The sequence below is a fragment of the Natator depressus genome, chromosome 16, assembly GCF_965152275.1.
Source record: "Natator depressus isolate rNatDep1 chromosome 16, rNatDep2.hap1, whole genome shotgun sequence".
NCBI classification, from domain to species: domain Eukaryota; kingdom Metazoa; phylum Chordata; order Testudines; family Cheloniidae; genus Natator; species Natator depressus.
In genome coordinates, this window is record NC_134249.1 from 19,781,286 (window position 1) to 19,793,779 (window position 12,494).

The following is a 12,494-nucleotide window of genomic DNA, read 5'->3' on the forward strand; positions in this document are numbered from 1 at the left end:
TACCATTTAAACTACTCTGTTTCTTGCAGTAGACAAGTGTCCATGTCACAGAAGTCACCATTGTAACAGTTACGGATTGTGTTCAATAAACATGTCTGTTCCATATTTAGGAAAAAACAGATGATGAAATATTTCTACTCCAGCAGTAACTAAGTATGTTAAACAGCAGCTACTAAAGTTAGACATTTATAAATCAGTAGGTTCAGATGACTTGCATCCAAGAGTTTTGAAAGAGCTGGCCAAGGAGCACTGTGGCCCATTAATGTTGATTGTCAGTAAGTCTTGGAACACAGGGGAAGTTCCAGAAGAGTGGAAGAAAGCTAATGTTGTGCCTATATTTAAAAAGAATAAATGGTATCACCTAGTTAATTATAGGCCTGACATTGATCCCAGGAAACATAATAGAGGGGCTGATACAGGACTCGATTAATAATGACTTAAAGAAGGGAGTAATAAAAAATTAAAGTAGGGTAATATCAACGCCAATCAACCTGGATTTGTGGAAAATAGATCCTGACAAACTAATTTGATATTTGTTTTGTTGAGACTACAAGTTTTGTTGATAAAGGTAACAGTATTGATGTAATAAACCTAGATTTCTGTAAGGTGTTTGACTTGATAACGGATGGTATTTTGATTAAAAAAACAAGAATGATATAAAATTAACATGGAACACATTAAATGGATTAAAATCTGGCTAACAGATAAGTCTCAAAATGTAACTGTAAATGAGGAAATCATCACTGAACGGTGTGCATTTCTAGTAGGCCCTGGCAGGGATCAGTTCTTGCCCCATTGGGCTTAATATTTTTGCAGATGACCTGGAAAAAAAACATAAAACCATCACTCTCAAAGTTTGCAGATGATACAAAAATTGGGTGAGTGGTAAATAATGAAGAGGACAGGTCACTGATACAGAACGATCTGGATCACTTGGTAAACTGGGCACAAACAGAAGGCATCTGAATGCAGCTAAATGGAAATGTAGAGATCTGAGAACACAGGCCATATTTGGACGATGGGACACTCTATCCTCGAAAGTAGAGACTGAAAATGGTTGTGGTGATGGATAATCAGCTGAATGTGAACTTTCAGTGCAACACTGTGGCCAAAAGGGTTAATGTGATTCTTGGAGGCTTAAACAGGGGAACCTTGCGTGGGAGTAAAGAGGCAATTTTACCTCTGTATTAGGTATTGTTGCAACCACTGCTGAAGTACTGTGTCCAGTTCTGGTGTCCACAATTCAAGAAGGACGTTGATAAATTGGAGAGAGAAGAGCCATGAGAATGATTAAACAGTTAGAAAACACATATAGTGATAGACTGAAGAAGCTCAATTTATTTAGCTTAGCAGAGAGAGGATTACGGGGTGATGTGATCACAGTCTATAAGTACCTTCATGGGGAACAAATGTTTGATAATGGGCTCTTCAATATAGCAGAGAAAGATGGTTCACTGGAAGTTGAAACTAGATGAATTCAGACTGGAAATAAGGTGTAAATTTCTAACAGTGAAGGTAATTAACCATTGGAGCAATTTACCAAGGGCCTTGGTGGATTCAAATCAAGATTGGATGTTTTGCTAAAAGATCTGCTCTAGGAATTGTTTTGAGGAAGTTCTTTGGCCTGTGTTATACGGGAAGTCAGACTAATGATCACAACGGTCCCTTCTAACCCTGGAATCTATGAATAAGTGTAGCCTTACTTGGCAATCTTAGCAGAGAGCCAAGATAGGAATGGGCCATAGAACTTCTCTGACATACCCGACAGTGGGTTTGCTGGGCAATCCTGAGGCACACTGCCAGGGCAGCATGGCATGGGAAAGTGTGTGTGTGCTGGCTGCCTGTGCTGTAGTGTATAGTGGGGCCATCCATTTATGTTTAACCAGCATTAAATTCACTTATGTTCACAGGCATTTTAAGAAAACAACAAACACTTTTCCGGATTATTTTCTTTATTAACACACCTGCTCTAAAGCAACATTTTGCTCTTACTACTCTCTCAATGACAGAGCTTTCATCCTTGCTCATTTACCCATTTTATTCTGTTTTCATGACCTTTTCTACTACGTCATGCTAACATTGGATCTAGACTCTCCTTCAGCAGGGTAACCTGAAGTCAGACTTTAAAATAAAAGATTCCCATTGCAGCTTAATGATGCTTTAATGGCATGTAGCATTATTGTAACAGAAGCCTGTGTTTCTTGTGATGAATCATCCTGCAAGCTAATGTGGCAGACGGAAGTGTATTTAACATCACTCAGTGCAGGAGCATATTGTTTCCAGTCATGCTTTCAAAGTGAGTCTTAGGAGCTGATTTAGGAGAGAAGCAGAAATCCTAAGGAAATGTCAATGCTATTGTTTGCTTGTTGTTTTTTTTAACCAGGCAGTAGACAGTAAACTGAAGAACAGTGTCATACTGCAGACACCACAGCTGAAACATTATTCACAGTGGGATGGCCCACTGCCATTGTAACTGGGATGAAAGTTGAATCTGTCGTAGAAGGTGATAAAGTTATCTGTGCCAGTCACATCACTTTTGTCCATGTAGGTGTTGAGCCTGTTATTCCTATACATGCCACACTTTCCGAGATGTTTCGAAAATGCGTGTGAGGTAATGTTAAAGGAGGTCTGTGGGGGAGAAAAGCAAGAGGAAATATTTTAGATGCCCATATGAATAGCATCTCTGTGTTTTACAAGAGCTAGGGTATAATTATAAGGGCGCTGAATCTTCATGCTTCAGAGCATGAACCAAACACCAGCTATGGTCAGGAAAAAAAACCTACACATCCATCCGTTTGCGTATTTTTAATCAAGGGTCTTTGTACTCTTGGAAACTTGTCCTACATTTTGCTGCAAGGGTGCTGGTTTTTGCAGCACACCAATGGAGCAGACCAGAGATGTTGCACCAACTTCTGCTAAATTCAGAAACTGAAATTCTTACATAACGTATTAATTCCTCTATCATAGAAAGGTATACTATGTGTGAGTGGGGAGAAGAGCTCGGGCCACCGTCTGAAGCTTCAGGCACTGATCATCACACATTTCCCTGAGTGTGGTTTTGGTTATGGTTTATTTTTTCACTTTAGCAATCCCTGTGTTCCAACTTGGCTTTTCTGTTTGTTGTTGTTGTTGTTGTTTTACGTAGTAGTAGTGTAAGTGTTTGTGGGGGTGTTTGTGAATAAACACCCTTTTCTTTTGGCCTCGGACTTTAGCCACAAGTGGCCAGAGATTAACTCTCCTTGTTTATTTAGGAGGGGACTATATTGTGTCCAATTAAAAAAATCATTGATCTGCTCCAGTGTGTTTCCAAAGAGATTCTAGATCATTGTATCTGCCCCCTTTTAAACTACTGAGCCTTTTCTTTCTAACCTTCCTATGCTGTAAAATTCATGGCTTGGAGATACCGAAGCTTCTGGATGGGATTTTTCAAAAGCCCCTAAGTGACATAAGAGCACATGTCTCACGGAAAATAATTTAGAGGCTTCTGAAAATCCCACCTCCTGATTTCAAAGATCCCCTGAGACCTAGAATATTAAAATAGAACTATGGTCCCCCTCAGTTTTTCATGAATTATATTACTGTAATTTTCCTTCCTTTGTAAGTGGCTGGAGTGGCAACATGAAATGCAAATTTGAATAGCAATAGAAAAATTAGCCTCTTGGGACTTATACAGGAGACCTAAATTTGAACCACTGCTGGCCACCATCAAAAACCCTTAAATTTAACAAAAGGCATAAGGGTAAAATAAATTTTGAATATCAGAATTCCTCATGGCCAATTTCCCTTGACTATTTTTCAGTATTATTCTGTGCCTGTATTCTGGTTGGCTGTGCCACGCACCTACTGTTTCCCTACCCAGTTTGCTCATGCCAAGAGCAGGTGATATCTGGGCAGAGGAGGGTGAATCAACAGTGCCCGCAGGATAATATATGCATTTTAAAATACTGCAAGGGCTAGATACTCCTGTAAGGAAGGTAATGTATCATCGCAAAAAAGTGCATTGATCGTTTTTTAAAGGAAGGAACAAAGCAAAAAGCGTAGCTGAGTTTTTTTTAAAGTACTCCTACAGATAAAGCAAATAACTTATTCCTCAACAGGTACCTAGAGCTCACTTAAGAGGTAAGATTGATACACACTGTAATTAGCCTTGTGCTGCATATACTTACCGGCATTTCATGTACAGTAGGTGCTTTGCTTCCATAGATCTGGTTGGTGGTCCTGTACCTGGGATGGGGCTCATTCGTTCTACACAATAGAATGTAATTTTACTTGGTATGGTTTCTTTCATACAAACTGTATCCCACAGCACTGTACAGAGTTAAATAGTAGTTTATGGAGATAAATTACAGCAACAGATGGAGATTAAGAAGTGCAGACAAGGGAAAAGATGCTTTTGGGATGAGATAGGGAATGGATAAGGTGGGAAGAGATGAGAAGGCATTTCTAAGTGACATGGGCTGCTAAGCAGCTCACCAGCAGTGAGACTGATGGGGCAGAGAGGAAATGTCTGCTAAGGAAACAGCAAGACAAGGTTCCTGGAGGAATTTAAGAACAAGGACAATTCTGTGCATGCTTGGCTTTGGAGAGCTGGGGCTTGAATGAAGATGGAGCAAAGCATGCTTGGGACCTCTGGCCATGATGGCTAATCTGGCTGTAGGTAATGGGACACATCCCAGAGGTCCTTCAGGCCTTAAAATGGGTATCATTTTCACAACCATGCAGAGGTCATGATGACTTTACAGGATCTCAGGTCATTGTTGCAAAGTGTGGCAACCTTTGGGTGCATCGTGAACCCCTCCCTCTCTCTCAGCATGCTGCTTTTGCTCATCATGCAAGTTATATCAGCTTCCTCACCTGTAGCCCCGAAACCATCCTGGGTGGTTGAACCTGGCTGGCAAATTGTCATTAACTCTGTAGTAGTCACTGGTTCTCTGGGACCGACCCTCCTCTGCCTCTTTGTTGCAGGTGGTGAATGCTTCCGGCAGATGCCCCTGGGACATTTTGAGCTAAGACCTTTTTAGGACTCTGGTCCAGGCAGGACAAAGAGGCAGGAAATTGACCAAGCACACAAGAAACAGGGTGCTTAAGTAACAAACTGTATGTTGCTAGGAGACAGGCTGTAACTTGGCAACAAAGAGAGAGGCCCTTAAAGACACAGTACTGTTTCCTAGACAAGAGTCCAGCTTACAAACACTTTCCATGCACACCGCTGGGGGCTGTGAAAGTATTAGCTCCTCCTAAGCCCTGCAGTGGTTGCAGGATCAAGCCCTTAATTCTGTTACTTTCAGTCCCCCTAGTTCAGTAGTTTTCCCGAAAGTATTTTGCATGCCTCCTTTTTTATTTGTTCATGTAGGAGAGAGAGAACCCAGCTGAAGTGAAGCAATGAAGGTGCATTTGCTGACTTATATTGTCTCATTGTTTCCTTGCACTCCCCTGTTTGTCTGCACCTGTTGTTTTTTCTCCTCTGCATAGTTCCTGCTGCAAAGAATTAACATTCTATCTTTTCTGTGTTTGCACAGTGCCTTGCACAATGGGGTTCTTATCTGTCACTGGGGCTTTTAAGGGCTATCGCAGTCCAAATAATAAATACTGATAATTTCTAAAAAAAAAAAAGGGGGGGGGGGGCTTGATCTGAGGAACAGTCATTTGCTCACCCATAAACCCTGTTGTTTCCAGCAGTGCTGGAACCATTTTAACGGGGCGGGGGGGGGGGGGTGCTGAGAGCCATTGCACCAAACTGTAAACCCTGTACATAATGGAAAGTACTTCAAGCCAGGGGGTGCTGCAGCACCCCTAGTTCCAGCACCTGTGATTGTTTCTAGAGCTTCACACCTGTTCGGGTCCCTGTAGAAACGCAGTAGGTCCCGGCTGGGAATCCCAGCCAACACCTGCTCTGTGAGGGCAGGTTTTTGCAGGGTCTGCCTTTGCCCCGGGCGTTTGCAGACTCCCTGCGGGCGGGGGGTGTGATCAGAGCGGCCCCAGCACGGCAGAAGAGCCCGCGGCAGGGCGGGCAGCTCGGGCTCCCAGCTGGCGGCTGCCCCCGCCAGGCAGGGGCGGACCGGGGGCCTGTGCAGCTGCAGGCGGAGCTGCGCCGCGCCCGCCCCGGGGAAGGGGGCCCGGCTGTGGGTGGAGGAAGCGGAAAGGGCCGGTGCAGCAGCCTAAGCTGCCCTTCCGTGCCCGGGCCTGCTGCGGCTGCCGCTCCGCTCCGGAGATGGCCGCTGCCAGGCTGCTGCAGGCGGGTGAGGCAGGGAGACCGGGCTTGCTCTGCGTGCAAAGACTCCGGGTGCAGGGGGGCTGGAGTTGCGGGGAGCGGAGGGCAGGGGGTACAGGCGGGCGGGTCCGAGCCCAGGCGAGCTGGGCAAGGTGCCTCTCTCGGCCTTGGGCCTGGTGTGTCTCCGGCTGGGGGCTGGGGCAGTCCTGCCAAGATCAAGCATGTGAAAATCCCCAGTGGCTTAAAAATCCGGAGGTCTTTTTGTTTGTTTGTTTTTTTTAAAGCTCATTTTAAAAAATGGAGCCTGATCCTTTGCTCTCTGGTGTCTGAGCCTTGCGGGCGCACGTGGGTGACAGAAGCTAGACACTTGTCTTTCAGTGTGAGCTGAGCTTCTCCTGATTCCAGGAGCGGGGGCTTTAAGAAACCCCCCGGCGATCTGGAGACTTGCCTCTTGCGGGGTTATGCTGCTGGAGTCTAGCCCCCCAGGAAACAGCCCCCCCGGGTGTTACCGAAATCAAGCAACCAACTTCCCCAGCTTCTGGTTTTGTAGCAGCTTCCCCCTTCTTCTCCCCAGCAGAGCTTCTAAGCCTGAGCCCCCTGCTGCCTACCCCCTTCCATGGCAGGGTGTCTGCTCCTTGCTTTGCTAGAGGAAGGGGTGCTGCTTGACTTGTTATGAGGTCCCAGTATCCCTGATGCAGAGCCTGCCCCATGCTCCCTGCCATCTGGTGTGCACACTTCCTACTGCCCAAAGCCCAGCTGGAGGAGAGAAAGTTCTTAGATCTTTCTTAGGAAACTGGGCTCTTAACACTGAGAGGCCCAGAGCAAGCCACTTCTCCAGGCTGTGCCAGGTTTCTGCCTCTGGGAAGTGGGTCTAATATTAACCTATGTTTCAAGGACTTGGGAAGCCTTAGTGTTTGTGGAGTGCTTTGGGTTCTTCTGCAGATGGGTGTTGCAAAGTATTCTTATTGGTGTCTTTATTTTACTGCCCATCTGTTTAAGGCTTTCGTTTAATTTCTCTCTTCTCTCTGTTGTCAGTCGTACCAAGGTTCAGCTGCTTTCCGTCACTGGGGAAAGCTGCTCCCAGAACCTCACAGCTTAGCAGTCGACTTTATGGAACTCTTCTTGCCCCGGAAGCGAATCAGCAGGTGGACCCCAATGGTAAGAGTCCTTACCCCACCTACTTTAGGAGAGTGAAAGCAACCAGTTTATTTGGCTTATACTGTCCAAAGCAAGTTGAGTTAAGCCAACCATCCCTCTCTGATAGCCACCAGGTTTGCTTTAAGCCAGAAGATAATGTATTGCTAAGTTAATGAGCACCTCTTCTAAGCCCTGTTGGCTACTTTAGTTTTCAGATTGTCCTTTTCAGTACATTAGATTCCCCTCTAACCCATCTGAACACGCACCTAGGAGAGGAAGGAACACTTTGTGGCTAAGGTTTGGGATTGAGAGTCATGGCTCCTGGGTTTTATTTCTGGCTCTGCCACAGATTTCCAGACTCCCAGACCTTGGGCAAGTCACTTAACCTCTCTGTACCTCTGGTTCCCTGTATGTAATGAGAGAGAAATAATATGAGTCTTAAAGTGTAAAGCACTAAGATACTAGGCTGAAAGCAATTGTGTAAACACATTAACCACCATATACATGCCCAAATGTGGTGTTATTGGCAATCCAGGACTAAACAACGCTCTCCTTTTCACACCACAACCAAACCTTTGTGCTGCACAAACTGGGGGCAGAGCTCAAACTTCTTTTTGTCCTTCTTTCAGTTATTAATGACAAGCTTATAACCGAGCCCCTCAGACACCCGGACTTCTTCAACGTGAAAGAGCTCTTCTCCCTGAAAGATCTCTTTGATGCCAGAGTGCACTTGGGACATAAAAAAGGTTGTCGTCATAGGTAAGTTACACAACTTTGACGTGGAGCCTTGGGGTTGAGCCAATACCCATAGAGTCAATGGGTGTATTTCCCTCAGTTTGGGAATTTGGCCTTTAATAAAAAGAAGGGAAGGATTACTTTCCCTGTAAAGTGCTTGTAAGGTGGCTCCTTCCTAATGACTTTGACAATAAGTCTGTGTTTGACTGTCATAGCACAGGGAAGGTTATTTTATTTGGTGTCACACAGGCATGCAGCACTGGAAGCAAAAAGTTTTAGGCATCCAAAGATTTCTTCATATTGCATATATTCTGGGATTGCAGTGTAATGAGTTGAGTGGCCAGTCGGTTGGTTTAGAACCAAAATAAAACCAGATCCACCTGGTCAATCCCCTGTCTATCGGGGCATGGTGCAGGGATCTGATTGGTTGATCAGGGCCTTAACTGCCCTTTCCCTTAAATGGAACACAGGAATTTCCCGACAGGATCAAACCCAAGGTCCGTCTAGCCCAGTGGCCTGTCTCTGACAGTGGCTAGCAGCAGATCCTTCAGAAGAAGGCAATTATGGAATAACCTGCCCCCTGAGAAATTTTCTCCTTGACTCCCATTGTTTAGAAGCTGGCTGATGTCCTGATGTAGGAGAGTTTCTATGGGGCAGAGAGCGTTTGGAAATGTCAGTCAAAAAATAAAATTTTTCCGAGATCTTTATGTCTCATTCTCCTTCCCCAGGTTTATGGAGCCGTATATTTTCGGCTGCCGCCTTGATCAGGACATTATAGACTTGGATCAGACGATGAAACACCTCCAGCTGGCTCTCAACTTCACAGCCCACGTCGCCTACCGCCAAGGGATCATCCTCTTCGTCTGCCGCAACCGTCAGTTCGGCCACCTGGTGGAGGTCACGGCCAGGGACTGCGGGGAGTACGCCCACACCCGCTACTGGCAGGGTGGCCTGCTCACCAATGCCCACGTCCAGTACGGGACCGGGGTTCGCCTGCCCGACCTCCTCATCTTCATCAGTACCCTGAACAACGTCTTTGAGCCGCACGTGGCCGTTCGGGATGCCGCCAAGATGAACATCCCCACTGTGGGAGTGGTGGACACTAACTGCAACCCCTCCATCATCACGTACCCCATTCCTGGGAACGATGACAGCCCCCTGGCGGTGGAGCTCTATTGCAAGCTCTTTAAGATGACCATTACCCGGGCAAAGAACAAAAGGAAGCAGATGGAGGTTTTGTATGGACTGCAAAACAAAGCCGAAAGCAGTTAGATCAGCCTCGTGCTCCTACTAGCCCTAGTGCAAAATCTGCTAGCTCATCCGTACCACAATGGTGTTCAGCACTCAGCAGGTTACCTACCAGGCTTCTTTGACTTGCCAGCAACATGCATAGGGCTTGGGTGGGAGGGAGGAGGGGATGGGAATGCTCCCACCTTAGCTCTGTAAGGGTCTGATCCAGCTCCCATTGAAGGCAGTGGAAATATTAACATGAACTTCAATGAGAATTGGATTGGGTCCTAGGAGAGAGGTCCCTGGCCTACTCCTGAGGAGGAGATCCCATGGTGATGGCAGCCCCCGCTCTGCCGTTACACATCTGTGCTCATCTGTGATTCTTAACTTGCCGAACCAAAAAAAAAAGAGTGGATTTGTCAATCAATATCAGTCACCTGTGGGTGCCGCTTCCCCCCCTGCAAAAGGAACTTCATCCAGAGCACCTAAAACAATGCAAGGCTAAATAAGACAGGCATATCCAGTTTGGTTTGTTTGTATTTGCCTCTTCTTCGAGGAGGAATGTGTAAAGCATCTGTCTTGTGATTTCTCCCCCACACACAAAACTTACTGTGATCTGAATTTAACTGTGTTAAAGTTCCCATCCCCTCTCCTCCCACTTCTCTTCTCCCTATGAAAAAATAAAATATTCCTTTTTTTTTCACATGCAAGTGTGTTTTATTAAATGAAAGATGAGAAATCCCTTACAAAAATATAAACTGACTGAATGTCATTGGTTGGGGGAGAGAAAAGGTGTCTTATAGGCTAATCAGTGCCAAGTCTGAGTCAGGTGCTATGTCATAGGCTGAGTGTAAATTGTATAATATGATCCTAAAATATGGCTGGTAAAATCTCTACTCTTTAAAGTGTCCCTATCAGCTTGAAATCTGGTGAGTTTAAAAAATGAGTTAAATAGTTTTAGGTTCTACACCTGGCCCTGAGTGATCCAGGCCCATTTCTGTGGCTTGAAAATCATACGAACAGCCAGACGGGGTAAGACCAATGGTCCATCTAGCCCAGTATCCTGTTTCTGACAGTGGCCAGTGCCAGATGCTTCAGAGGGAGTGAACAGAACTGGGCAATTATTGAGTGATCCATCCTGTTGTTTAGTCCCAGCTTCTGGCAGTTGGAGGTTTAGGGACACACGGAGTCAGGGGTTACGGTCTTGACTATTTTGGCTAAGTGCCATTGATGAATCTATCTTCCATGAATTTATCTAATTCTTTTTTGAACCCACTTTTATTTTTGGCCTTCACAAAATCCCCTGGCAACGAGTTCCACAGGTCGACTGTGCGTTGTGTGAAGAAATACTTTGTTATGTTAGTTTTGAAGCTGCTGCCTATTAATTTCATTGGGTGACACCCCCCCCCCCCCCGGTTCTTGTGTTATGGGAAAGGATAAATACTTCCTTGTTCACTTTCTCCACACCATTCATGATTTTATAGACCTCTATCATTACCCTGCCCCCTACTCATATCACAGTCGTTTTGATCTCTCCTCACATGGAAGCTATTCCATTGCCCTAACAATTTTTGTTGCCCTTCTTTGCACTTTTTTCCAATTGTAATATAGAGTTTTTGAGATGAGGCGACCAGAACTGCAGGCAATATTCAAGGTATGGGCATACTATGCATTTATATAGTGGCATTATGATATTTACTATTCTATATTATCTATCCTTTTCCTAATCGTTCATAATGTTGTTAGCTTTACTGACTGCTGCTACACATTGAGCGATATTTTTAGGGAACTGTCCACAATGACTCTGAGATCTCTTTCTTGAGTGGTAACAGATCATTTAAACCCCATCACTTTGTATGTATAGTTGGGGTTATTTTTTCCATTTTGCATTACTTTGCACTTATCAACATTGAATTGTCATCTGCCATTTTATTGCCCAGTCACCCAGGTTACAGATATCATTTTACTCTTTGCAGTCAGGTTTGGACTTAACTTCTCTTGAGTAAAATGGTGTCCGTAGTCTCTGTTTGCCAGAAGCTGGAAATGAGTGACAGGGGATGGATCACTTGATGATTACCTGTTCATTCCCTATGGGGCACCTGGCACTGGCCACTGTTGGAAGACAGGAGACTGGGCTAGATGGACCCTTAGTCTGACCCAGTAGGGCCATTCTTATGTTCTTATGTAATTTTGTATTGACTGTAATTTTGCCACCTGTTCACCTATTTTTCCAGATCATTTATGAATATGTTGAATATCACAGATCCCAGTACAGATCCTTGGGGGACCCCACTATTTACCTCCCTCCATTGTAAAAAATTACCACTCGTTCCTACCGTTTCCTAATGTTTAGCCAGTTACTGATCCATGAGAGGACCTTCCCTCTTATCCTTGACTGCTTAGTTGTCAAAGGTTTTCTGAAAGTCCAAAAATACCATGTCAACTGGATCACCCATGTCCACATGCTCGTTGGCTCCCTCAGAGAATTCTAATAGATTGGTGAGGCCTGGTTTCAGCTTTGCAAAAACTGTATTGACTTTTCCCCATATCATGTTTATCTATGTCTGTTGCTGTCTGAACTTACAAGACAGCATGCTGACACGCTCTCAGTCCCCCCAAAACTCACTCTTTCTCCCCCCACATACACACAACACACTCCCTGTCACACTCCACCCCACCCCCTGCATTTGAAAAGCACATTGCAGCCACTTGCATGCTGGGATAGCTACCACAATGCACTGCTCTTTGTGGCGTTGCAAGAGCTGCTAATGTGGCCACGCCAGTGTGCTTCCAGCGGAGAGTGTAAACACTTGGCAGCGTTTTCCCTGCTGCGGTCTCCGAAGGCTGGTTTAACTCCCAGCGCTCTACAACTGCAAGTGTAGCCATGCCCTAAACTAACGGGAAATATTTTTTTCTCCAGTCTTTTCCCATCACAGTGATTGTAAGTGTTGCTTGTAACAACAATAACTAAAGCATTATTCAGACAACTGTGTGATATCTTTAAAGGTTAGAGCATTCTATTAGAAGTTATGATGTTTTATTTTTTATTTTATAACTCTATTGCTTTATGTGGAAGGAAAATATGGGTGCTGGAAGGCCCCAGTTCACCAAAGCTCTTAAGCTTGGGCTTAACTTTTTAGCTTACCGTTGATTTCCCATTGAAGGACTCACATGGTTAGGT

The 12,494-nt window shown here is 45.0% G+C and overlaps 2 protein-coding genes across 2 annotated transcripts; one reads left to right on the forward strand and one right to left on the reverse strand.

Moving 5' to 3' along the window:
* Positions 1-1,345: 1,345 nt before the first annotated feature.
* On the reverse strand, positions 1,346-5,152 carry PIERCE1 (piercer of microtubule wall 1). Its single transcript, XM_074973486.1, has 3 exons — positions 4,855-5,152; positions 4,167-4,245; positions 1,346-2,628 (listed from the first exon to the last, which is right to left on the reverse strand). Exons 1-3 carry the CDS (start codon positions 4,998-5,000, stop codon positions 2,440-2,442), a joined length of 414 nt encoding a protein of 137 aa, XP_074829587.1. The 5' UTR covers positions 5,001-5,152; the 3' UTR covers positions 1,346-2,439.
* A 932-nt stretch (positions 5,153-6,084) lies between these two features.
* MRPS2 (mitochondrial ribosomal protein S2) lies at positions 6,085-9,990 on the forward strand. The gene is made up of 4 exons (XM_074974204.1): positions 6,085-6,239; positions 7,247-7,369; positions 7,978-8,107; positions 8,812-9,990. Exons 1-4 carry the CDS (start codon positions 6,212-6,214, stop codon positions 9,353-9,355), a joined length of 825 nt encoding a protein of 274 aa, XP_074830305.1. The 5' UTR covers positions 6,085-6,211; the 3' UTR covers positions 9,356-9,990.
* The last annotated feature ends 2,504 nt before the right edge of the window (positions 9,991-12,494 follow it).

What these genes read in the sequence shown, in the direction of transcription:
- PIERCE1 (XM_074973486.1), bottom strand. Translation starts at nt 5,000, where the DNA reads ATGTCCCAGGGGCATCTGCCGGAAGCATTCACCACCTGCAACAAAGAG. An exon ending in GGATGGTTTCGGGGCTACAG is followed by an intron (nt 4,246 to 4,854) that starts GTGAGGAAGCTG and finishes TCTATTGTGTAG; the next exon opens with AACGAATGAGCCCCATCCCA. An exon ending in CTACTGTACATGAAATGCCG is followed by an intron (nt 2,629 to 4,166) that starts GTAAGTATATGC and finishes TCTCCCCCACAG; the next exon opens with ACCTCCTTTAACATTACCTC.
- MRPS2 (XM_074974204.1), top strand. Translation starts at nt 6,212, where the DNA reads ATGGCCGCTGCCAGGCTGCTGCAGGCGG. An exon ending in TGCCAGGCTGCTGCAGGCGG is followed by an intron (nt 6,240 to 7,246) that starts GTGAGGCAGGGA and finishes CTCTGTTGTCAG; the next exon opens with TCGTACCAAGGTTCAGCTGC. An exon ending in AAAAAAGGTTGTCGTCATAG is followed by an intron (nt 8,108 to 8,811) that starts GTAAGTTACACA and finishes CTCCTTCCCCAG; the next exon opens with GTTTATGGAGCCGTATATTT.